This window comes from Typopeltis vanoorti, chromosome 22 (genome assembly GCF_054136105.1).
Source record: "Typopeltis vanoorti isolate ZY-2024b chromosome 22, IOZ_Tvanoo_1.0, whole genome shotgun sequence".
NCBI classification, from domain to species: domain Eukaryota; kingdom Metazoa; phylum Arthropoda; class Arachnida; order Uropygi; family Thelyphonidae; genus Typopeltis; species Typopeltis vanoorti.
Genome location: NC_143570.1, coordinates 98135423 through 98161773, shown reverse-complemented (window position 1 = coordinate 98161773; position 26351 = coordinate 98135423). Strand labels below are relative to the sequence as shown.

The following is a 26351-nucleotide window of genomic DNA, read 5'->3' as shown; positions in this document are numbered from 1 at the left end:
AACAAGATATCATTCCTTGAATTTCTCAGTAATTTGACTGGTAATACGGGCAATTCAGACTGTACCCAAGAATCTAAGAATAGTCTGTCAGGTAGTGTCTTAAAATATGGACTGTTCCAAGTAATGCCATTTTTTGTAGATCATATGTGGTCACTTTGTTGATGTTTAATTCTTGTAAATAGTTGAAAGCTTTTTTGAAATTGCACCAAGTGCACCTATAACTATTGAGATGATTTGGGTGTGTTCAAGCCACAGCCGGCTAACTTTGATTGCTAAATCGATATTTAGTGATTTTTTCCAATTCTTTGTTGTTGATGTTGTTATCGGTGGGTACTGCAATGTCAATCCAAACTTCTCTATGTTCAATAATTGTGATGTCAGGTCTGTTGTGTTCCAAATGCTGATCAGTTTGTATTCTAAGGTCTCAGAGAATTTTTGCTGTTTTGTTTTCAAATATTGTTTTTATTTTATGCTGCCACCAGTTATCAGAAGTAGAAAAACCATATACTTCTTTTCCATACATGCCAATGAATTATTTTGGCCACTTGATCACGGTGGTATTTATACTTAGTTTGAGCTTTGAGCTATCTTGCTGCAAGCACTGATTAGATGTTCGGCAGTCTCATCTTTCTGATCACATAATCTGCATTTGCTGTTATTATTTATGCTCAAAATTTTTGCTTTGATTGCATTAGTTTGTAATGCCTGTTTTTGAGCGGCTAGAATAAATCATCTTTTTTTTTTAATATATCCATATTGTAGCCATTGCCACGTCTTGGTAACGTCGACTTTTTTCCATGGTATCTCAAAGAATTTGGCCATGCAAGGGTTCCAGAGCACATATCAGTTATTTTGCTGTAACTGTTTGTAATTGGATTTGTTTCCTATTGCTTTTAGAAGGCCCTTTTGTGAAATGGTTTGAAGCATATGTTCAGAGCTGTTGTTGATGTAATTTTTTAAACTAATTTCTTCTGCTTCCACAGTCTGTCTCAGTTGCAGACCCCATCCACCTATTCTTCTTGGTAGGTACAACTGGTCAACATCACTTCGTGGATATAATGCATGACGCAAAGTCATTAATTTTCTAGTTTTGCAGTCCAATTTGACCAGGTCTTCTTTTGTCCAGTCTATTATGCCAGCTGTGTATCAGATCACCAGAATAGATCAAGAGTTCATTGCTATAATTGTGTTTAATCCATTGAGTTTTGTTTTCAGAGTATTTCTAACTCTTGGTGTATTCTGCTGCTTTCTATGGTTTAACGTTCGAGTAGAGAATATCATAAATCTTAATTCTGTGGCTTACTCTCTTTGAGAGGGTTGCAGCTGATTACTAGGGAGATAATGATGCAAGGTGGTTTCCTGTTGCATTCCTTGCCATAAGTATTTATTACTGTAGCCACATGTGTGTTCATGGGACCAGTTTGCCTGTTTTGAGGGATAAAAAACCCGAATTACTGGGAGAAAAAACTCTCTACCTCTGTATTGAGACTGGTTAACTAACCTTTAGTCTAAAGAGACCAGATAAAGGTTCCTCATGTCATAGATGGGAATCGAACCCAGGTCTTTCCGACCAAAGGGTTTCGTCTATACTGACTGAGCTACATAGGCTCAGAATATCAATCCTAATATTCCTAGGTATTGCTAGTATTCGTTAGCTGAAATTGCTTTTACATATTTCTCTTGATGAAAATTAAAATAAAATTGCGCATTTATCTAAACCAAATTCCATTTTGATGTCCACTGAAAATATGAACTGTGTTCAGTAAAGAGTATATTTGCTTTGCTGATTTTCTATATAACTTCAAGTCATCTATATACAACAGATAGGAATTTTTAATATTATATTTAGGAATTTCATATCCAAGTTTTGTTTTCTTCATAATCATAAACAAAAATATCAAAGAAATGTTGAAGAACAATGGTGACAAGGAATTATCTTGGAAAAAACACGTTTAATGCTAATATCTCTGAATCCTTTCTTTTAGTGTTCCACGGTAATCAGCATTCATTTTAGAAATTATGGACTTTACAGCTGTGTTATAAATAGCTATTTTAATTTCCCGATGTTTCGACCTTCATATTAAGGTCATCATCTGGAGTATATACAAATATATGAGGACAAGCTGAGTTACATTTCCCACAGCTAAAGAAACAATGATTTGATTACCAGTTATTGTATTGGCATGACTTCTGGTGAAAAAAAATACAGGTAAAATTACAAATTAATTTATTATTTAGAAACTACATCAAAGCTAAATTCTGTTTAAGATAACATGAGAGAAACATTCTTTCTTATAGATAGTTTTCTTACAGTAACAATAATGTCCTATTTTTAACATTACAATTGTTATATTAGATTCAGGATTCTGGATTATCTACAGTCCTGTTCATAGTTAATTCTTAGGGAGAAAGGTTCCATGGGTAGAATATGTGCATTCCATATGCTTGAGATTTTTGGGCCATCATTATTGTTCAGATTGGGGTGGTTGATAAGAATCTTAGGCTTCTTTAAATTTGCGTTCATACCATATTTTGGTGTGATGTAAACAACTGGTGCTTTTCCAGTCAATTCTATGTAAAGTGTTCAGGGCATGATCAGAAAGACCAGCTTCACCATAGTTATTATATTTAATGTGTTGTTTATATTTCTTTTGTTCTGATAGGAATTGTGCATCCTGTTTCTCCTAGTGAATGCCTCAGAGTTCTGCTAGTTAAAACTATTCTTTAATTTTTATATTGGTGATAGAGAGAATGATTTAAAGGGAAATATCCAGTTGTTTGCTGATGATTAGGGAAGGCAACAGTTGATAATGGTGATGTAAATATCCTGCAAGATGATTTGAATAAATTAGCAGTGTGGGCAGAGGACAACAGTCAGGGCCGGCTCTACTGCTGATGCAACATGTGCATCAGCAGTAGAGCATTTGCATGGTGCGAAAAGTTTTAAGGGGTGCCAAAATTGGCCTAAACTATACAAAAAATAAATCATAAAAAAGTAATTTATTCCTTGTCTGTTGAAACCAGACTTCAGGATGTCAGTAGTTAAATTTTTACATAATAAAACTTCATTGTACTGTATATTTTTTAAAATATCATAATCATTTAAAATAATATAGTACTATGTTGTGTTTAATATCGCACTGTAAAGCCAGAATTTGGGTTTTAAAGGAGAGGAATCTAGAGCATGTTGCTCAAAATGTTCCATATAAAAATTAGCAATGGGGGGAGGGGATAGCAGCGAGCCCATGGCTATACCTTCTTTTTGTAGGTAGAAAGAGTTTTGCCATACACGCGCAAAGAGCACTGTGATATCTGGAGGAAATTTGTTTTGTAAAAGAAGGATTGTTTCATTGATTGGGACGTTCGTAAAGAGGGCAGAGACGTCAAAACTGACTAATAAATCATCTTTTTCGAATGTAATGTCTTTGATTATGTTTATGAAGTGTTGTGTGTTTCTGATATAGGAGGGGGAATGACCTACCAATTCCTTGAGTGTTGCTGTGGCTCGCTGTTATCCCCCACCCCCTTATTGCTAACTTTTATATGGAACATGTTGAGCAACATGCTCTAGATTCCTCTCCTTTAAAACCCAAAGTCTGGCTTAGATATGTTGATGATGTTTTCGCAATATGGCCCCATGGCTGCCCGACACTTTCCTTAGCCACCTAAACAAACAACACAAATGCATAAGAAAACAATAACAAGCAACTTAATGAAACATAAATTAACATAAATTAACAAATCATTAAAATCAAATCTGAACATCGTAATAACTAGAGCCGATAAAGGAACTGCCACTGTTATTCTAAACCGAACCACTTATTTAGAAAAAATGACTCTGCTAGTCTCGTACAATAGTACATACCAACTTGTTAACTACAACCCAATCAATAGAATAAAAAACAAAACAGAGAAACTACTTAAAGATACAGTCAAAAAATTACTTCAACACTACGCTCATTCCCCCAAGAATTTACGGTCTACCAAAGATACACAAACAAAACACACCACTCCAGCTGATAGTCAGAGGTATAGACAGCCCAAATTATCACCTAGCCAAGAAATTAGCGGCAACACTCAAGGAGTTGGTAGGTCATTTCCTCCTCCTATATCAGAAACATACAACACTTCATAAATGTAATCAAAGATATTACATTAGAAAAAGATGATTTATTAGTCAGTTTTGACACTCTTTACGAATGTCCCAATCAATGACACAATCCTTCTTTTACAGAACAAATTCCCTCCAGATATCACGGTGCTCTTTGCGCATGTATTACGTTCTGGTTATTTTGTATGGCAAAAACGCTTTCTACTACAAAAAGAAGGCACAGTCATGGGCTCACCATTATCCCCCCCCCCCATTGCTTACTTTTATATGGAACATTTTGAGCAACATGCTCTAGATTCCTGTCCTTTAAAACCCAAAGTCTGGCTTAGATATGTTGACAATGTTTTCGCAATCTGGCTTATGACCGCCAGACACTAGACACTTTCCATAGCCACCTAAACAAACAACACAAACAGTTCACAATTGAGATTGAAAAACAGAATGCACTTCTGTTTCTAGATTACACTTGTCACATGTCTTCCTTTTGGCAGTCTTTCCTTCACTGTTTACTGGAAACCGACAGATACTGACCAATATATACACATGAACTCCTATCACCACCCAACCAAAAACTAGGGGTCATTAATACACTTAAAAACAGGGCTTTGAAGATTTGCTCCAATGAACAAACTCTGAAAGACGAATTTAAAGTTATCAGCAATACTTTTCTAAAAAATGGTTACAGCCAAAACATTATTAACAAAATTCTCTACAAGACCTCAATAAAAAACAAAGATAAACCAGACTTCAATAACCATTCCTTACATTAAAGGGACAGCAGATAAAATAAACAGAATACTACAGAAATACAACCTCAAAGCCACCAATAAACCTCCTGCAAAATTAAAAAGCTTACTCAACTCATCCAAAGACCCACTCCCTCTGCTGGCCTACCCTGGAGTATACCATATTTATTGCACCTGTAATCTGCCATATATAATCTTGCACCTGTAATCATGCCATAATCTGCGCTATGTATTTCTTCATTTAGGATGTCTTTTGTGTCAGAAGTTTCTTCTGGGTTGAAGGTGTCTTGATCTATGTTTTCTTCAGCTGTGAATGTTTCTTTAAAATGATAAGTTCATATTTCTTTTATTGTTTTATTGTTATCTCTTTAACTGTTTCATAAATGGTCTTGGAGTCATATTTTTTTGTATGCTTCTTCACACATGCTGGCTTTTCCTTCTAAATATGGGATTTTTGCTAATCTGCATTTTTTGTCTATTTCTTTTTTCAAATGTTTGTATAATATTCTATTTTCTTCATTAACTTCTTCTGAGAGGTTAGTTTTGGATATTCTTTTCTCTCCCATAAGCCCAAAATCTCTGATGTATGCCTGGTAGCCCAGGTGTTTTGTTGCTGTTTCTTTAACCCTGCAGAGCTCACGGCTGATCTGATAGATACAAACAAATTATTTTAATATAAATATTCTTACACATATCCAGTGTATAGTGTTATATCCCCGTTTTGTTAGTTTTATCTTTAATCTTTAATTGCCTTTTACTTTACCTTAACTTTTAACTTACTAGTTAACATTAAACTTTGTATCTCTTATTCTCAGATTTCTGTTGCCGACAAATTTGTATAGATTAAAGACTGCGCCAGCCAGCAACTAAATTCTGATGCACTATCTAAAATACTTAAAGAAAATTGTAGGGATCAAGATATATGCAGTCGTGGTCCCTATTCTCATATCACTATTGGTTTCCCCTTTAAATGCGAGGTACGAAATTTTCCAAACGGTAATTCAAATCCGCAGAAGATATGACAAACTCAATTGATTGTGTAAAAAGAAACACATTTATTATTTCACAAAGACAAGTATACATGTTATTTAAATTCTTAACCTTAAAAGAGTCTGGGTTCCCCTTTCTTAATTAAACACATTTAAACTTCTGCACTGTGATCTCTTACTGGGCATAAATTCCTCACTTCTGTACATATATCTATCCTCAGACTCTCACAATTAAGTTACCTGATAATATCATACATGAAACATAACATATAAACACTAGACAATTCAATAAATCTGACATGTAATTCTCTAGGACAATAGTACTTATTTCTACTTAATTCTCTCCCCCAGAATATCTGTTAACACTTAATCACTTTCTGATCATATGACATTACTTTTCTTAAATCACTTAAACAGTTCGGAGCTCGGCCTCCTGTTCGGCTGGAACCTAATATGTTTTCTTCTTAACAGTAGACACAAGTGTCCAAATTGCAGACTGTTCTTGTGGCACAACACGTAAATAGCGTGTGTTCTTAACTTCTGTTTCTTTACTCCACGGATACTTTAATCCTACATTAATATAAGAAAATCTTCGCTTACCGTTCTTGCTTTGACTAGGTATTCTGACCTGTTCATTGTACCTCCTCTTATGGCGGGCTTCGTTGTTCCTTTGTTCTACACAAACCGAAAGCACTCATGCATAGATTTGTACGCTGACGTAGATTTCATCAGCGGCTCTTTCTCCTTATGTGCCTGAGCACATTGTAGTTGCAGCTTTGACCGATATAACACGCATAGCAATGGGAGATTCTTGCTACACGTGGTGGCAAGCTCTACATAGCTCTCCTACAGGAAACTTGGTGCTGACGAATCTTGGGGACGAGAGACAAGCGATGAGAGACAAGAGATAAGAGAGCGATTCGAACTCCTGCCGAAACTTTTATACTTCGAAACAGCTCCCTCACTCGGCGGTGTCGTCACGCATACGGCGGCTGCCGATTGGACGCCGTGGCTACGAACTGTCTTCACATGTCTTAAAACTTGTACTTAGCTTATACATATTTACTTGTTAATATTACATAACTTTCTACTTTAATTCATTCACAATTACTATCTCAATAAACACATGGGCTATCTTAACAGTGTTTAGAATTTACACATCTGGTTATTTACATTTTCATGGGACATTATTCGGTACATTTCCCATCAGGAGACATAAGCATGTCCTTATCCCTTCCTTTTGAGGTAACATTAATGTTGGGTGGGAAAAAGGATGACTCATCACTTTTTCTGACACAACAATAGCTTGGAGGTCTTGACTAGTTGCACATGCATATATTTCAAGTGATATTCTGCACTATTTATGCCATCAATTTGGTTTAATTGCCAAACTGATGGCAATATCACATACCTATACATAACACATGTTATGTAAAGGTATGTGATATTTGATGGTAAATTGTATCTGGGAGATACTACGAACTCTGATGTCATTATAGTATTGGTTTAGTTTTTATTTATTTATTTATTTATTTATTTATTGTTGAAAATGGCTGGAAAAATATGTCAGTTGGATAATCCATCAGATGTTGAAGAGATTCAGTGAATGTTACTCGAGTCCGATGATGAGAATGATAGAGTTGAATGTGAAGATGAAAGTGATTTAGAAGATGATGATTATGTGAAAGTTTGTTCAGAAGATTTGGATACCAAACAAGATATTTCTAGTGAAGAAAGTGAAGATGAATTAGACATGAACGAAGAGTATTTTCTTGCAAGGGATGAAGAATCAAAATAGAGGAAAAATCCAATAAGAAGACAAATTAGAAGACAGCCGCAGAATATTTTGTGTCAACTTCCATTTAGCCAAATGCAAAAAATGCAAGACACAGCTTGAAACTTGGAATTGCTTTATCACAGATAATATTTTAGATTTAATCTTATTATATACAAATAAATACATTGATTCTATTTCGAACTAGTATTCAAGAGAAAGAGATGATAAATGAATTGACAAAACAGAATTGAAAGCATTTTTAGGCCTCTCATATAGCTGGTTTACATCACAACAATCGGCTAAATCTGCAGGATTTATGAGCTACAGATGGTAGTGGGATTGAACTTTTTAGACTTACAATGTTGGAAGTTTATTTTTCACTTGGTTAGACTATAATAAATTTAGTTTAATCCTTTATCCAAGTGTAAGCAAACAAAATTTGCGCCTGAAAATATCTTCAGGACTGAGGTAAGGTGGTGCAAGCAACTCGGAGCAAAGGTGGACCAAGCTTTCATCACTCCTTGTCTCAGTATGCAAAGCACATCTCCTTGCAAACATGTATACTGCTATGCATTAAGGGAAGGGCCACTACCCAGACCGGTTTTGACCTTTATTGAGGTCTCAATAAAGATGAGACCTCAATAAAGGTCGAAAAAGGAAGGGGGAGTGCTATTGATGATAGAGAAAGAGTTATGTCCATACAAAGTATAGATGCAAGAGGGAAATAGTGGTTTTGAGGCAGTATGGGGTGTGAGATAGAGGTGAATGGAATCAAATACTTTGTTGGATGTTGTTATAGACCAGGTAATGTGGATGGTGGTGATAATAAAATGTATAATCAAATTAGCCAAGCAAATAAGAAAAGGGGTGATCATTATGGGCGATTTTAATTATGACAATATAGATTGGAATGATGAGATAGCAACTGAAAGTAAAGAAAACACGTTTCTTCAGTTTTTGAGGGATAACTACCTTACACAGTATGTAACAGAGGGCACGTGAGGATTGAGGGTCTTGGATTTGGTCACCTCATCAGAGGATGTAATTATAAATGAGGTGTCAAATCATCCACCAATTGGTGAGAGTGTCCATGAGGTGATTACCTGGGTGGTTGCCAGTAGTGTGAGGACCTCTGTGAGAAAATGGTATATGTGGAACTACAAGGGGGGGGGGGATGATTATGAAGAGCTCAGGAGACAGCTTGCTGGTGTAGCATGGAATGAGGAGTTAGCTGGAAAAGAGATCAGTGCGGCTTGGGGTGATTTTCAAAAACTATCTAGTAGATGCAATGTCTAAGTGTATTCCAAGGGTGAGAAGGTTAAATAAGGTAGGTGAGATGGATGAATAAAGAGATTAAGCATGCAATACAGAGAAAGAGGGCATTGTGGAGGCAGTGTAAGAGAAGTGTAAATAACCAATTCCATGAGGTATACAAAGACCAGGCAAGGAGGGTGACTTGGTTGGTGAGGATAGCTAAAGAGAGGTATGAACAGCAGTTAGCTAATGAAGCCAAAAAGAATCCTGAGGAGTTCTTTCGATATGTAGCCAGCAAAAGAAAGAATGATTATGGAAGGATGACATTAATAGGAGAAAATGGTATAAATACAGCTGTTGCAGAATGTGTGTTGGAGATACTTCATGAGCAGTTCATAATGGTCTTTCAATCTTGTGAATGTGATTTTGATGGAGAGATTGAGAGCAGTTGATGAGGAGGAGGAGGAGAGACTGACTGTAAGTGAGCAAGAGGTGTTTGGGGAGTTGAGTAAACTAGATGTTAATAAGGCTTTGGGACTTGATATGTCACCACGTATTCTGAAGGAATGTGCCATGGAGTTGACACCTACCTTGACATATTTTTTTAATAGTCGAGTCTTGCACTCAGTCAAGTCCATAAGGAGTGGAAGGAGGGCAAGATTGTGCCACTTCATAAAGGAGGTGATCGAACTCAAGCATCAAACTATAGGCATATCCGTGTGTCAAGTGTTGTGGTTAAGTTGTTGGAGAAGCTTGTGAGAACTGGGATTCAGAGTTGGGTTGACAACAATGGTATTATTTTTGATGGACACCATGGATTTGCTAAAGGGAGGTCATGTTTTAGTAATCTGCTTACTTATTACAATAAAGTGACTGCTTCCTTGGAATCTAAGTAATATACTTAGATTTCGCAAATGCTTTTGATAGAGTACCTCATGATAAATTGATAGTCAAACTAGAGCAGATGGGGTTGGATATTAGATTAGAGCATTGAATTGGAGACTGGCTATCTGATAGGTATCAACAAGTTGTGTATGGGGGTGCGATATCCAGGAAAAGGAAAGTCACTAGTGGAGTGCCTCAGGGGTTTGTTTTGGGGCCATTACTGTTTAACTTATATATTAATGATATAGGTGAAGATTTGAATGGAGATATTCAGTTGTTTGCAGATGATGCAAAGTTGAGACGAACCATGAAGAGTAGTGAAGATGTTCTGGCCTTACAAGAAGACTTGAATAAATTGAGTGATTGGGCATGGAAATGGAGATGTGAGTTCAGTGTTGCAAAATGTAAGGTTTTAAAATTTGGAAAACAAAGATGGGATGCAGAATTTATGCTTGGTGAGGATATATTGTTTGAGGTGGAAGAAATAAGAGATCTGGGAGTGATAGTGGATAAGGATCTGAAATTTATGGGACACATAGCCAGAATTGTGAAGACAACACAAAGGCTTCTGGGAATGATGCAGAGGACACTGATGCGTAGAAGTAGGGAGATTCTTGTTCCGTTGTATAAGGCTTTGATTAGGCCACACATGGACTATTGTGCCCAGATTTGGTCACCTGGTTTTTAGAAGGATGAAGAAATGTTGGAAAGGGTCCAAAGGCGATTGGCTAAGGTAGTTTCTGACCTCTGGAATGTCGAGTATGAGGAAAGATTGAGAAGATGTAATTTGCAGAGTCTGGTGGACAGGAGGAAGGGGGGGGGAGATATGATGGAGACCTACAAGTTGGTAAGAGGTTGTTATAGGATCAATGCTGGAGAAGTTCTACAGAAAATAGTGGGAGATCGGGGAGAACCAGAGGTCATCCCTGGAAACTGTATAAAGGGGGTGTTTGTAGGGGAGTGAGAGGCAGGTTTTTTTCGTGCAGAGTTGTAAATAATTGGAATGCCTTGCCTGGGAGTGTAGTGTCTGCAAGGAGTTTGAATGTGTTCAAGGCATGGTATGATGAGCTGTGTGTGTGTGTGTGTGTGTGTGTGTGTGTGTGTGTGTGTGTGTGTGTGTGATAAAAGGACCTCCCAGATGAGTCTTTGACTCCATGAGGTCTTGGGGTAATAATAATACTAGTAATGACTGTGTCTGTTGGATACATGCGGCCTAAGCTGCAATTTTTTTGTACTGCGAACTCTGCAGTGTTAATAATTTCTTTACCTTTTTTCCAAGAATCTGAGACTGTATCTAAAGCAAGATTATTTAATTTTTCTTTCAATATTCTCTGATATTTAGATCTGGTCAAGCCATCTTTGAGTTTTGAGATGTCTATAATTGGAATTGGAATGCCTTGAGAAGAGGCATTCCAATTCCAATTCCAATCTTCTTTTGTTTTTGGTGGTTTATTCTCTTTCTTTTGAAGCTGATGTTTAGTTTGGCCGATAGTAGTTCATGGTTTGTATCCATGTTAATCTTATTTAATGTTTTAACATTTTGGAACGAATGTTTCCATTTCTTACTAACGATTATATAATCTATGCAGTTTTGGATTTCATTGTTTGGCGATGTCCAGGTGTATTTGTGCTGTGGTAGAATAAGTTATTTGTGATTAACAGTTGATTTATTTTGCAAGAATTAATCAAGTCTCTCCTCTCCTCTCTCATTCATCTCTCCATGATCGAATTTTCCCATTACTTCTGCTTTATCTTAAGAGTACTGATTGATCTTTGCGTTGAAATCTACAATAATAATCAGGGTATCTCTTGTATTTGTTTGACTGATTTCTTCTTGCAGTTGTTCAAGAAATTGAAGATTTCTTGAACTTTCTTTGTGAACAATTCAGGATGTCGGTTTTTCCCTCACCTGTCCAGTGGGTCTTTGCAACTCCCACTATTTCCCATTTAAACAGTTCAAGTTCTCTCTCTATCAGCTTTAATTTGCCAGGTTTGTATCTATCTCAATTCTAACATCAGTCTGTCACATCAGTAACTGCAAAATCTCCACATGGATACACCTTGGCAACATGATCACTGTGCAACTCAACTATTTCTTTTTGCCTCTGCCACTTTCCTACCCTTACCATTGATTAAAGTCATCCTTACATAGTCATTCTTCTTCTTACTTGCTATGCAACGAAAAACCTCTTTTGGATTTACTTTGGCTTGCTTAGCTAATTTCTCTCATAATCAGATATGCCCTTTCTTACCATATGTCACCCTTCTTGCTTGCACTTTATACTGCTAATGAGCATTCTGATCACTTTTTTGTTTATATTCTCTCCACAGTGCATTTTTTTTTTTTTTTTTTTTTTTGCGGCTCCTGTTTTATATCACTGCTTATTCATTCGGCCCCTATTCGATTTATCCTCATGACCATGGATATACAGTCAGTACTGCCTCCCAAATAATCCCCAGCCACTTCTGTGAATTACCAAAATTATTCATCAAACTCATTTTATGCGTTCACAATCTGCACACAGTCTTTCGTCCTGCACAACTTGCACATTGATTTATTTGCATTCTCAGCCCTCCTTGTGAGCTTACCTCTATCATTCTATGAATAGGTGCTATGTCTTTTACTTTTTCACTCTTTTTTTCATACCTCCATACTTGTCACCTTTCAGATCAATGTTTACCTTTTTGCATCCTTTATTGCTTCACTAATATTATGAATTTTTACACATCTGGAAAAGAGTCATCATATGCTTCTCTTATCATAGAAACATGATACAAATTTTTTTTCTTGAGTTGTCAAACTTTCCTTTCTCTTTCCTCACACTTTCTTTTTCCTCTCAGCAGTACCATTCACTAGATGTCCACGCGGTTAGCCTAGTGGCTTTGCACTTCGCAACCATATGACTGGGGATGGAGTGTCCCAGGTTCGATTCCCATCAAAGACGTGAGGAATTTGAGGATCTCTCTCAGCCATAGCCAAGTTAGCCAGTCTTGGGCACGGGAAGTAGGGTTTTTCCCGCCAGTTTATCTGGCGTTTTTTTCATCCTGCAAGCAGACAAACTGGCCCTGTGAACATACGCTGCTACAGTCAAAAATATATCCCCCCAGTGGCAGGCTAGGTGACAGGTCGGTTGGGAGTGGTACTAACAAGAATTCGCATCTAAGTGACACGCAGACCCTGCACAGGAAGTGGGAATAACTCGTAGTGAAAGAAGTACCATTCACTAGATGTGTCTCCAGTTTTTTTATGCTTGTGCAGAAAAGTGCACTATCTCTTGCATCACTCTACCTCATCATTTTCCGTAATCCATGCTGGCTTGTTTACATTTAATGATGATTACTTTTATTCATCCTTTCATTCCTGCGTTTTATGCCTGTGTCCCGTTATGTCTACTACTCTTTTGACATGATCTTCACTTCTAGCACTTGCTTTCAAAGCACTTTTCTTTCAGACTACACATTCCTGGTAGAGTACATTTCACAGACACTGCACAAAATCTTTCATGCTTAACTTCTTAAATAAAGATTGCTGGGACACCATTGCTCTATTCATTGGAGCCAGTGTGCTGTACTATGAAGCATTATGCCATACAATAATCAGAATGTAATTATTAAAACTAAATTGAACTAAATTTACATCTAAACTTAATTCTGACACTATAAACACTATTGCTGTTGTTTTTATGAATAACTTATCTTTCCCATGTACTCCAGTCATGAATTTGTAGCAGAAGTTTGAAAACTATTTCTTTGATCCTCTCTCTCTCTCTCTTGCCACGATTCTATAGTCCATGGATTTACCTTACTCTCCACCATTTTTTCAGCTACTGTCTCTATGGAATCCAGGTACTCGGATCTGAACATAATACTTCACATTGTATCCCCTCTGGATACAAGTTCTAATCAGCCCTCCAATATCTTAATGGAACTCCAGAGGGTACTGATTGCTCTATAATAAGTTGCATGGGTCCTAGCTCCTCCTTTATATAATGGAATCATTTGCCCTCCTCCCATTCATTAGGAATTTTGCCTGTGCTGAGACTCAAACTGAACAACCAGGTCAGGGTATTGTTATTTTTACATAATTCCCTAGTACCCATGCTGCTGTCTCTCATAAATGTGGATTTGAGCCTTCAGTCATCAGATTCAAGAGCAGAGACACCATGGATTTGATCAACAAGACTGACAGTTAAAAATGCCTGCAGAAAATAAACACCTCTGTAGTACAGTTGAAAGGATGATGGGATGATGCACCCTTCAATTTGAAAATTTGAATTCTTTTTGTGTTGAAAGAATTCTTTATATGGGATTTTCAGATAATACTGAAAACTAGCAAAACTCATAGAGAGGTGGCGGGTTTCTCCCTCAGAAAACTGATTTTTCATCCTGTTGAAAAGCGAATCAAACATAGAATATACTTAACAGACAGAAATTGATTAGTGAGTGATGGATGATGTAGTTTGGGTATGGTGGATTATAGAGTATATTAGTGACTAGTAGGTGGTGCAGTGTAGGTTAAGTAGTTTTAGATGGTGGGTTGTGTTTATAGAAGACCCTCCCTTGATGAGTCCTTGGATTCCATGGAGGTGTCACATAATAAAATTGGATTATTGTTGTTGTAGAGTCCATTTAAGAGCTTGTAGATATGACCGTGAGCCTGTAGAACTGCTTTGGCAATCTGTTGAACTTTGATGGAGTACAGCTATTCTTTTGGATTATTGTTAATTTTCTATAGCGCAGCAGCAATTTCTGGGATAGAATAGATATGGGCAGGTGTTAGTTCAATTGCTGGACAGTTCTTCTTGCATATTACATAGCTTCTAGTACCGTCCAGCTGAATTTTCATGCCTTTAAAATGTTCCATCCTTAGTCTGGTGATGATTGTGGTTAATACTCTATTTTCATTAATTTCACTGATTTTATGTTTCTTCTTAATAGTTTGTTTTAACAGTCTTATTTTTGCGACAGAATTATCATCAGTTAGTGATATTGGGTGTAAGTTTTGAGGTGGGTATATTGCTAGTTGGTCTATTCTCTCATTGCCTTCAATATTTATATGGGCTCATATCCATTGCAGTATACAGTTCTTATTTTTCGAATTTAAAGTTGTTAGATGTTCATGAATTTCCTGTGAGTTTTGTTTTCCCATTATTTAATGCTTCGAGTGCAGATTTAAGTCTGGATTAGAGAGATAGAACTTTAGAGCTGCTTGGGTGGGCAGTTAATTCACAGGTGAAGTTTGAAGCTATTTTGCCCACTGTAGCTTTGTTTTGCATTTCCAACCTCCATTTAGAATTAATAAAACCCCTGCTCCTCCTTGATTAAGTGCTTCATCTTAAATGATTAAATGATCCATCAATGTAGGTGATGACATGGTTGGGTTTATTTAAGTGATGCATGAGGGTGGTCTGAAAAGTTCTTGGCCTAACAATGAAAAAACTAATTTATAATTTCAAAATTTTTTTTTTTTTCAACATAATCTCCCTTAAGACTAATACATGTATTCCAGTAATGCTAAAGCACCATTATCCCATCCCTTTAGTGGTTCTAAGTAAGATCTGTAAAATACCCCTCTACAGCTGCAACTACCTCTTGGTTCGAAGAAAAATACTGACCAGCAAGGAAGAGTTTTAGTTTTGGGAAGAGATAGAAGTCATAGGGAGCCAAATCTGGGGAATAGAATGGATGTTCCACCAATTCATAGTGCAGATCCTTAATTTTCCCATTGCCAAAACATCTTTGTCGGCAGGTGCATTGTCCTGATGAAAGATTATTTTTTTCTTCTGCAAACCAGGTATTTTCTAATAAATTTTTTAGTCTAGTCTGGTTAAAAGATTGGAATGTTATTCTCCGGTTATTGTTTTACCCTTTTCAAGATAATTAATAAACAAAATGAATTTAGCATCCCAAAACACTGATGCCATGACCTTTCCTGCTAATGGAACCCCCTTAGTCTTTTTTGATGCTGAACAACCGACTTCTGTCCATTGTTTTGACTGCTATTTGGATACTGGCATGCAGTGGTGAATCCATGTCTCATCCATAGTAAAAAATCAATGCACAAAATCAGTTTTATTCTTGTTAAAACGCTCCAAGCACTGTTCAGAGATTTTCATGCGAGAGCGTGTTTTTTGATCTGCTGGGAGCAAGTGCGGCACCCATCTTGCGCAAAGCTTTTTCATTTGTAATTCTTCATGCAAAATATATCCTAGATGTTCTTTTGAAATGCTTATAGTCTCAGCAATTTCACTCGCTTTGATTCGCCAGTTATCCAGTACCATATCGTGCACTTCATCAATAATTTCGTGTCGTTATACTTTTTGGACGTCCTTCACATGGATCATCTTCAAGGCTGGTACGGCCAGGTTTAAACTCGGCAGCCCATTTCTTAATTGTGGAAAATGAAGGAGAAGAGTGCCCATAAACGTTTATGAACTTCGAATGAATTTCTTTTGGTTTGTTGAACCTTCTTTTACAAAGAATTTTATAACTGCATGATACTCAATTTTATCCATTTCAAGAGATTCAGACAACACTTTTGCTTCAGACAGCTGTATAAAACAAACTACTTGATTGAATAACTTGCAATTTCACATGAATGCTTATGTCAGATGTACCAAATTTTGTAGATGTTTTGTAGGAAAAAAAAATCTTGCCGATAGTGTTGACATCTATGGTCGATGCCGATAACGTTTCAGATCACCCTCATAGTCTCAAGTCCTTTTCTTTTATTTTCATGTTGTGAATCCTTTTTTGAACAAGGATTTTATGTTGTTTGTGGATGAGACTGCACCTATAATAATTTTTGCAGCTCTTGAATATACTCTGTCAAGTTTTACTTTTGAGCTAGTAGAAGCTGGAGCCCAGATGGATGAGGCATATTCCTGGGTCTTATGAGTGCTGTATATATAGTTTTGAGTGTCTTCAGTTTTGCTCCCCACTTTGTTCCACAAAGCTTTTTAATGATATTAAGCTTTTTAAGTTTTATTAGATATATTTATTTTATTTTTATTTATAATAAAATTGGATTCTTTCATTAAATTAATTCATTCATTAAATAGCATATTAGTTTTTGTATCTTCAGATGCCATTTTTGCTTTTTCTATTGTAGTTTGTGATACAAAGGTAATTGTGTGGTTTCATTTCAGTTATGTTGTTTCTTTTCCCATTATTATTATTTATAAGGGTTCAACAAATTATGCAGAAACATACTTTTTTTTTTAATAGTTTTTACTTTTTTTAAAAAAATAGTATGTCCCAGTAGGTCAGTAGAATCTGATAAAGTGATAAATGGTGCTGTATTGTATTGAAGAAAGAATATTTTTTATTTCATTAAAAAAAAAAAAACTGTTTCATCATTCTGCAGCTACTTGCCAGCAGGCAAAATCTACTCGCCATGGACATCGGCAAGTGTTTGAGCATATTTGTCAAACTGATTATCATATCAGGCCTCTATATTCAGACTCATTGTGGAAATCCTTCTGTCACTTCCCAAACAGTACCTCATAATCACCGTCACCAACTGTTGGTAATATTGCAACCAGTTAGTGAGAGTGATCGCATTAACATATAGCTCATTACTAACTGCATCTTGTGAAGTTATCACCAAATTGAAAACACTAAAGCCTCTAGTTGCTTCAGTCCCATGATGCTTAAGATCTTTATCCCTCAGAAATTCAACAAACTCACTCTACTTGTTCCCATATGCTATCTCTTCCTTTCATTCTATATTCCTATAATTAGTCTCCCATCAGGGTCACCTTCTTTTTACATGCCTAACTAATTTGTCTAAACATTTCACAATCAGTATTCTCTACATTCCCTGGCCTATAACAGCATCCTATCAGATATACTAGCCTGTTCATTTCAATTTCACACCACACAGGTTCAAATGTGCATGTACTATCAATTTCCACACTTTATGGACACAGTTCCTCTGTAATCATTAACAGCACTTTCCCCTCCTCTTTTCACATTCCTATCCTTGAAAATTTTATATCCTTCCATTTCTGTTACTGACATCACATCATCCTCAGACACCCAAGTTTCCCTTATACCAGTTATCTTTGGGTATACTGACTCAATCACTGCGACAAACTCAGCTCTCTTATTTAGAATACTCCTTATATTTTTATACAAACATAGCAATCCCTGTGTATTTGAGGCTATTCTACTAGCACCAAACATTCTCTATTCTAGTTGCTATACCACACCTCTCTTCAGTCTCATTTCACTGATCCTGAATCTGATTACTATTCACTCATGTTTCATCTTCACCTTTATGCATTCCATCACTTTGTGCTACTACATCTTCAGTCTCGTATCCATCTTCCTCTTGTCATACAACCAGGTTAGCTATGCTCTCCTACTTCACTACTACCATTGGATTGTTAGGTATGTTAACTTCTTGATTCTGTTCCTTCTTAGCAAACAGTATCTTTTCTAAATGGTCAACACCAAACCTATTTAGATGCAATCCATGAATTTGAAGCAAAGCAATCAACTTTGCTTCAAATTCACTCCATAGATTCACAAGCAAATTATTTGCTCCACATAACTCGGCTATCTTGCTATTTATTATCTCTGCTGTCAGTTTGAATGCGCTATTGTAATATCTTGGCAACACATTGACTTTTCCAACAATACTATTATCCTTTATCTGCCGCAACAACTTTCTTAAATCTCTATCGACATCCTTTTTTCATGAACTATTTGTGCCTACAATTACCAGTAATTCAGATGCTCACTCTTTACTTGTCTGCAAAGCATCAGTTATTTGTTTCATTGTTCCACCAGGAAAGCATGTTTTTTGTACGTTATTAATCATGACACATCTAACGACACATCTGATCAAGTCCCCATACAATGTATATGATTATCCTTTGTCTCTTTCTTCATAACACTAATTTTCTCCTTCTCATTCACATTAGCCAATAGCTTGTTGGTGTTTAATCACATCTTCCAGATGTTTCATTTCACTAACTCTTGCTGAAGCTTTTCTACTACTATCCTGACTCTAGCTCCCATTTCTAATTGCTCTAACCTATCAGTACGCTTTTCACATACGTTAATGCTTTCCTTCTTTTTCTTCACCCCTTAGACATCTTTCACATTTTTTGGTGCATACATGAAGCAATTTTTGCATTGCATCCACTGGGAAAAATCCAGGGCAGGACTTGACCTTTATGCCAGAACTTTGCATGCCACTGACTTATGCACTTTTTTACAGATCCCATTTTCAAAAGCAGAAGCAGTAGGAATAAGTATCAAAAATATATAATAAACAAACAAAACAAACACACTACTGAAGGACACTTGCATCTAACATGAGTTAATGTAGCACAGTTTAAGATAAAAAGCCACACTATAGCACTATTTAAAAACAGTTTTCTTCGCACAGCTCAAATATACCTCTACGTTCACTTATAACACTGATTTCTCTAATACGATTTCTCTTCATGAGTCTCATGATCTTCCTTAGAAATAAAAGTCAAAAGTAAATCCAGCCAGAATATTATCTTATTGTTAGACAAGGCATATGTTACAGTTAGACTTGTCAAAAGTAAGATTTGTGAATGTATTAAAAAAAAAATAATAAAAAAATCAACTTCTGAAATTTTTGGCAAATTCACTTTTTTAGAAACCTCATTATTACTAAACCAGAAACTTGATACTAGATACCTTGATCTTTATTAATGAGAATGTACTATAAACTTGTTTTATTGAAACCTAAATGGAAATCCCATTTTGTTTAATTCTACAAAAAATATTTATCTCTTTAAGAAAATTGGTCTTACTTCTCTATGAATTATATTATATGAATATGAATTATATTATATGAAATTTTTATTTCATATGCAGGCCTAAAGATTTCCTATACAATCCACCATACACACCCTACACCATCTATCACCCACTAATTTGTCTGTTAATTGAGTGTATTCTGTCTTGTTTGCCTGTATATGTGATAAAAAATCAGAATTGGTGGTAGATTTTTTTAAATGCAATGCATTAGAGAAAGCTAATTTTTTTTTTTTTTTTTCGTTCTCTAACTATATTCAATGTGTTTTACTTCTGTATTGTTATTAATGTAATTATATATTAATGTAGTTTAGGGATAGAACTGTTCTGATTGTATATTATATTTTAGCTTCAGAAATACTGAATGGTATCAAGTGGTCACAGGATTTAAACAACACATTTCATAATAACATGGGTTTTGATCCTTCACTATCCTTCCAATTTTTTGGAAGTAGTACAGGATTTCTTCGTATTCATCCAGGTATGCATCTTCATTACTTTAAATATTTTAAATATTTATTAAATAGGGTTCATTGTTTGAATTTTAGTATGAATTCAAAAAATATTAATTTCATCAGTCTTATTATTTTCATTATTATATATTACTTCTACTATGACTTCTCGGTATCTTCATAAAGTTATCATAAAAAGGCCTTACACAGACTTTTACCACATTAACACAATGCCTATCATGCAAGTAGTTTGCACTGCAAAATTCAGAAGACATGGTCAGAAAGTTGAATTCAAGCTCATATAGTATCCACCTAAAAAAAAAGAGAATAAAACTGGATGTAAGAAATGAGTATTTCCCTACTCAGTGTTCCTGGTAAGATTTATGCAAACATACTTGAGACTAAGTAAAATAGTGGGAAAATAAATTTGAGAAAGAAAAAGAATGCTTGGTTGAGATCATCAAATAGAGTTGTTTGAATCAGATATTTATTTTTAAGACACTATATTAAAGATCTGTATTTAAGTCTTGTCGAGCTGGAAAGGGCATATGAAAAAAAATGTTACAATTATGAGGTGAATAGGACATTATACGTACAGTATACATAGACTATATTTAAGCTGCAGTTGGAATTGAAGGAGGTATAGGAAGATGTGTAATCTGAAATTAGATGTAAGACAAGGGTGCACAATATCTCCAGTCTTATTTATCATCTCTGTAAGTCACATTTTGAAGAGAAGTATGGCATTAAACCAGATAGCTAATTTGAAACAGAAATCATCAGTTAAAAAAAAAAGCTAAGAAACATTGGAAACATCACCTACCTTAATGGAGAACTTGTAAAAACATTTTAGGCAAAATTCTTAGTGAAGATGACAAATTATATATGGAAGTAGACAGAATAAGCAAACTAGGTATGGTGAGGAGTCAGTTGAATACATTTATATAGAAGAATTTGAGAGACATTAGCCAACAAAAACACACTTAAATACCAGTGTACAAGATTATTATTATGATTTTTGCATGGGTACCTGCATGGAGTCTGAAGACTCATTGTGGGAGATGCAAACTATCCACACAATCTATTATACCTCTCCTTCAACCCATTAACAGACATTATTATTATTATTATTATTATTATTATTATTATTATTTTGACACCTCCAGGGAGTCCAAAGACTCATCGAGGGAGAGTGTGCTGACAGCATCGAACAATTGGTCCCATTCCAACTACTAACTGCGCTCAAACTTACTTAACTGAGCCATTAGTAGCAGAGGCTCTACCAATAGCACTCATACCTGATTCTAGCAACCCATTTCACTCATTCACAAGTTTCAAAGTTTCAAAAAAAATCTAGTCCTCACACCCTTACTAACCACACCTTTATTTAACATCTAGGGATGACCCTTTGTTCTAGCCCCTCCAGCCAAGTATTGAAACGTCTCCCCTGCATCACTCCTATAAAACCCTTTAAGCAACTTAAATGTTTCTTTCATGTCCCCTCTTTTTCTCCATCAACCAACTTCTGCAATTCACACACCCTCAACTAACTTCATAGTGAACATTCCACAGATCACTTATCATCTTAGTCACTTGCCTTGAAATCTTCTCCACTGCTTCCTCATCTGAAAAAAAACTCAGGAGACCAGACTTGAGCACAGCAATCCAGATGTGGACATATCAAGGCCCTATAAAGAAGAATAACAACTTCCTTATCTCTACTTGTTAATGTGTTCTTCAATAGCCAAGTAATTTTATGAACTACCTTAGCAATATATTCTCTAAACTTTAACTCTCTGTTTACCACCACAGTGGTCAAAATAGTTTTCACTTATGGATTTGAGTTTGGAATTAAAACAGGTGATCAATGGCTAGAGTTCGTGAGAAGGATTAAGGGCATGAACAGATGGCATCAATAGCAGAATCATAAGAAAAATGAAGATATTAGAGAAGGTCTTCATGCTAACATTCAAGAAGCTGTGTTATTTTAAGTCATAATGATTGCATGAATAGAATGAAAAAGAAAAAATTAGCAAAATAGACATTTGATGCCAGAATGACCATGAGGAAGACCACACTCAAGATGGATAGATGCAATAAGAAGTGCCTTAGAAGACAAAAATATAATAATAATTATAATTATGATTCAGGCCTCTATGGAGTTACAAGAATCATTCTGGGAGACCCATACTAGAAAATACAGTTTATCATACTACTCCTTAAACTCACTGGCCGTTCGTGCTCTCACCAATTTATCAGGCAATGCATTCCCTGGGTTACCTTCACCACCTTTTCAATATGTTCTCTGAATTTCAGGTCTCTATCAGTCAACAACAGTATGCAGAGTATGCAGCCTCCCATCGATGTATCCCAGACTTCGACTTTACATTTTGCTGCATTAAATTGATACCCCCCCCCCCATTCATTTGCTCATCTATCCAGTTTACTCAAATCCTCTTGCTAGGCTACCACATCTGCACTATTACTAATAACCCAGCTTCACATCATCTGCAAACAACTGAATATCCTCCTGCAATCCATTGATAATGTCATTGATGTAAAGGTTAAACAATACAGAGCCCAGTATTGAGTCCTGTGGGACCCCACTTGTAACCTTCTGCATCTTTGATACTGCTCCCCCATACACAACTCTCTGATACCTATCGTATAGCCAATCCCAAACAGTTCACTAATCTGACATCTAAACCCATGTGCTGCAACTTAAATATCAGCTTATCATGTGGTAAACTTCAAATGCCTTTGTAAAATCCAAAAAAATGGCAGAATATGCTTTTCCCCTCATCAACAACGCTTGTCACTTTATTATATAAAAGCCAGTCATATTACTAAAACAAGAATGTTCCTTAACAAATCCATGTTGACTCTCACAGATAACATTATCCTCATCTGCCTAACACTCACTAATGGTTCCTCACTAATTTCTCCAAGATCTTAGCAACTACTGATGAAATACAAACTGGTCTGTATATTGACACTTCCAGTCTGCTACCACCATTATGAATTACCAATGAAATTCAGTGGTCAGAATTTTTGTCAGTTCTTTAGCACATTCTCTCAAAACCTGTGGCAAAATTCCATCCAGTTCCACTGCTTTATTGAACATCCAGAGTACTCAGTTGAAACACACTCTCCTATTGCATTTCTAAACCTAAAACCTGCCCTATCCCTCTAGTATTAAAACCTACTTCTCCAGGATGAAATACCCCAATTAAGTGTTCATTGAACAACACTGCTATGCTCTTTGCATCAGTTGCTGTATTCTCATTTTTATCCACTAATGTAATTCTTCCACAATCATTTCTCCTACTGGCCACATAGCAAAAAAATTCCTGAGCATTTTCTTTGGATCTCAGGGCAGATCTCTTGTCATAGTCCAGTTTTACCTTCTTTATACTAGTCATTCTCCTGATGTGAGTCTTATATTCTTCATTCATCTGCCCTCCAGCCCACTCCTTATATCTCTTCCATAACCTATTTTTCACCTGCAGTTCCTGTTTGATGTTGTTTGTCATCCACTTTACACAATATTGTGTCCTCTTCTTCACTCGTAGAATACAGCTGGCTATTGCCCCAAGCACTTGCCCTTCCAATCCCTCCTTCCATGGAACTACCCCAAGTTGATATCTAGGACTGTTATAATCACCTGCCTTAGTAGGGGTGTGGGGACTAGATTTTTTGCTTGGAGAGTTCTGAATAAGTAGAATTGATTGCGAGAGCAGTTGTGAGTGCTTTGTTTGTTAATGGGTTCAAGGAGAGGTATGATAGATTGTGTGGATAATGTGGTCTTGAGCGATGAGTCTTTGGAACTCCATGGAGTTGCCGTGTAATAATAATTCCATGTACATTCCTTTAAGATCTGATAGTATTGACATCTTGACAAATAAAACTCATTTGGAGGATTAGATTAGTTGATAGGATTTTAGGAATAATGAACCTTAATCATCTAGTACTATCATTAGCATTTTTTTCTTTTCGAGTTTATTTTAGCATTTTTCTTTAATGGTTGTTCAGTTGTGATTTGCTGTGTGGAATGTTTTTATTCATTTTTAACAGAGAGCTATTTAAAGTATTTGAGAAAGTAATCACACATCAACTTCTTCACCTTATGCCAAAATTATGGTGTCCAACTGTGGTGGGATAATAACTTTATTTTGAAATAAACGAAACTGTTTATTTGGAATTTACATATACAAAAAGATGCAAAATGCATTTTAATTCACTACAACATTTGTAATTGGTCAAACCATTTACCCAAGCTTTGATGAAGAAAATATACATAAAACTGCCTCATTAGTTTTTGCCTGAAATTTAATTATCTACAGGTCTTATTTTTGGATCATTGGAGATAACATCTTTATGTTCCTGCAGTTGCAGTTTCAGGACAGCAGTTTAGTGATAGTATTTAGTGACAGTTCAGTATGTTGGCTGAGTTATACTATTTAGCACCTACATTCTTGAAATTGCAGATTTCAGAAGAAAAGTGTGTATTCATTTTATTTGTCATCCAGATTAATTACTTCAAGTTCTATTATTTAAATTAAGCTGTGTTGTTTATCTCTTGATGAGCAGATATTATATGAATGGGCATACATATTTATGATGGTGGGGTGACTGAAACAGATAAATTAATTGAATTATTGAGTGATCACTTTACCAGAGTATCATTCTTGTGATGATATTGGTGTAACAAGTGTGGCAGGAAACTTGGAGGTGCATAGGATATTACAGACCTTTTATCTGAATATAGCTTGCAGATTAGTTGATAGATAAATTGTGTGCTATGAGAATGTACTAGGAAATTGGCAATGCCCTCTACTAGATTGTTTAAGTCACATCTCTAGGTTGGTCACAAGGCAGTAGAAAGAGCAGAAAATAGTTCACTTGCATATACTCCAAAACCGAAGTAGCAAATTACTGACTGATCAGAATCTCAGGATAGTGATCAAGGTATTTGAGAATCCTTTCCTTCATGCTTACACGGTGATCAGAATACATCTTAGAAGTTATGGGAACAACTACAGTGTTAGACTAAAACTTCAGTTTAATATAAACCAAAATAATCACTCGATGTTTTGACCTTCGAATTAATGTCATCATCTGAAGTATACATATATACAAAGAAACAAGCTGCACTACAATCTACATGGTATGTCGAAAAAAGTTACTCATATAAGTATACATATAAATTAAAACACATCAGGATGGATGGTGGCCAAAAAAATTTATTGGCTACCATTCATACTGGTGTGTTTTAATTTATATGTATACTTCTATGAGTAACTTTTTTTTTTCCTTCAGAGGTCAGGCCAATAGTTCTAAAGTTGACCAGTAACTTTAGCATGCCATGTAGATTGTAGTGCAGTTTGTTTCTTTATATATACAGTCAACCCTCCTGTACCGCGTTATATGGAAACCATGTTATAAGAAACTCAGATTTAATGTGCAAACCAGGTTAATTCGTGCCGCGTTATATGGAAACCGTATACTGCGTTATATGGAAACCGCGCTATAAGAAACTCAGAATTAGTACGAGTCAGATTGATTCGTACTGCGTTATATGGGAACCACCCTTTAAACGATTTAAAATTTGGATTTTGTCCTCAAGAGATATAAACTTTCTTTTTAACTGTTTTCTTGTTTCTTTTGTAGTAACGATTATTTTATTATTATTATATTACAACAAATAAAAAATATTACCTACAGTAGTGTGTAATGTTGTCCAATTACGATAACACAAATTAAGCGAGCAAAAGGCACTTTATTGAACACTAATCGTGATATGTACGTCTGCACGGATTTACAGACAGTTTCCTGCTAAGTTGCACTTAAAATTGATGACAAAGTGGGTGGTTGCAACAGCGAAAGTTCGGCAGCGCTATTGGATAAAAAAATTTAGGCAAATGCGCAACAACCAATCATACGGTCTATTTTTAGCATTAAAACAGAGCACTGTGAACAATCTCGCATCGTTTCTTCACTTATGGGGAATTCCCTGATAACTGAAATTGGAAAATGGTGATGTACCTTCACCAAAAAGAAGGGAATTCCCCGTTAATTTCAACTGTAAAAATTTAACACATAGATAAATTCATGCAATAGAGAATCTTCTTAAACCAATTAAGTTGATGGAATGTTGTTGAACGGAAACCATGTTATAAGAGTACCGCGTTATAGGAGGGTTGACTGTATGTGAATACTCCAGATGACGACCTTAATGTGAAGGTCAAAATGGGGAGTGGTTATTTTGTTTACATTGAACTGAAGTTTTACTCTAACATGACTGGTAGTTGTTTCCATAATTTCTAAGATGTAAGG

At 35.8% G+C, this 26351-nt stretch overlaps 1 protein-coding gene across 1 annotated transcript in view; it reads left to right on the top strand.

Annotated features, from left to right (window-relative positions):
- LOC150094582 (voltage-dependent calcium channel subunit alpha-2/delta-3-like) overlaps positions 1-26351 on the top strand; it is a 1537934-nt gene that overhangs the window by 283140 nt on the left and 1228443 nt on the right. Inside the window, exon 6 of the mRNA XM_090412095.1 lies at positions 19913-20044. Within this exon, the coding sequence (XP_090268221.1) occupies positions 19913-20044 (132 nt within the window). The remainder of the gene's footprint in view (positions 1-19912; positions 20045-26351) is intronic.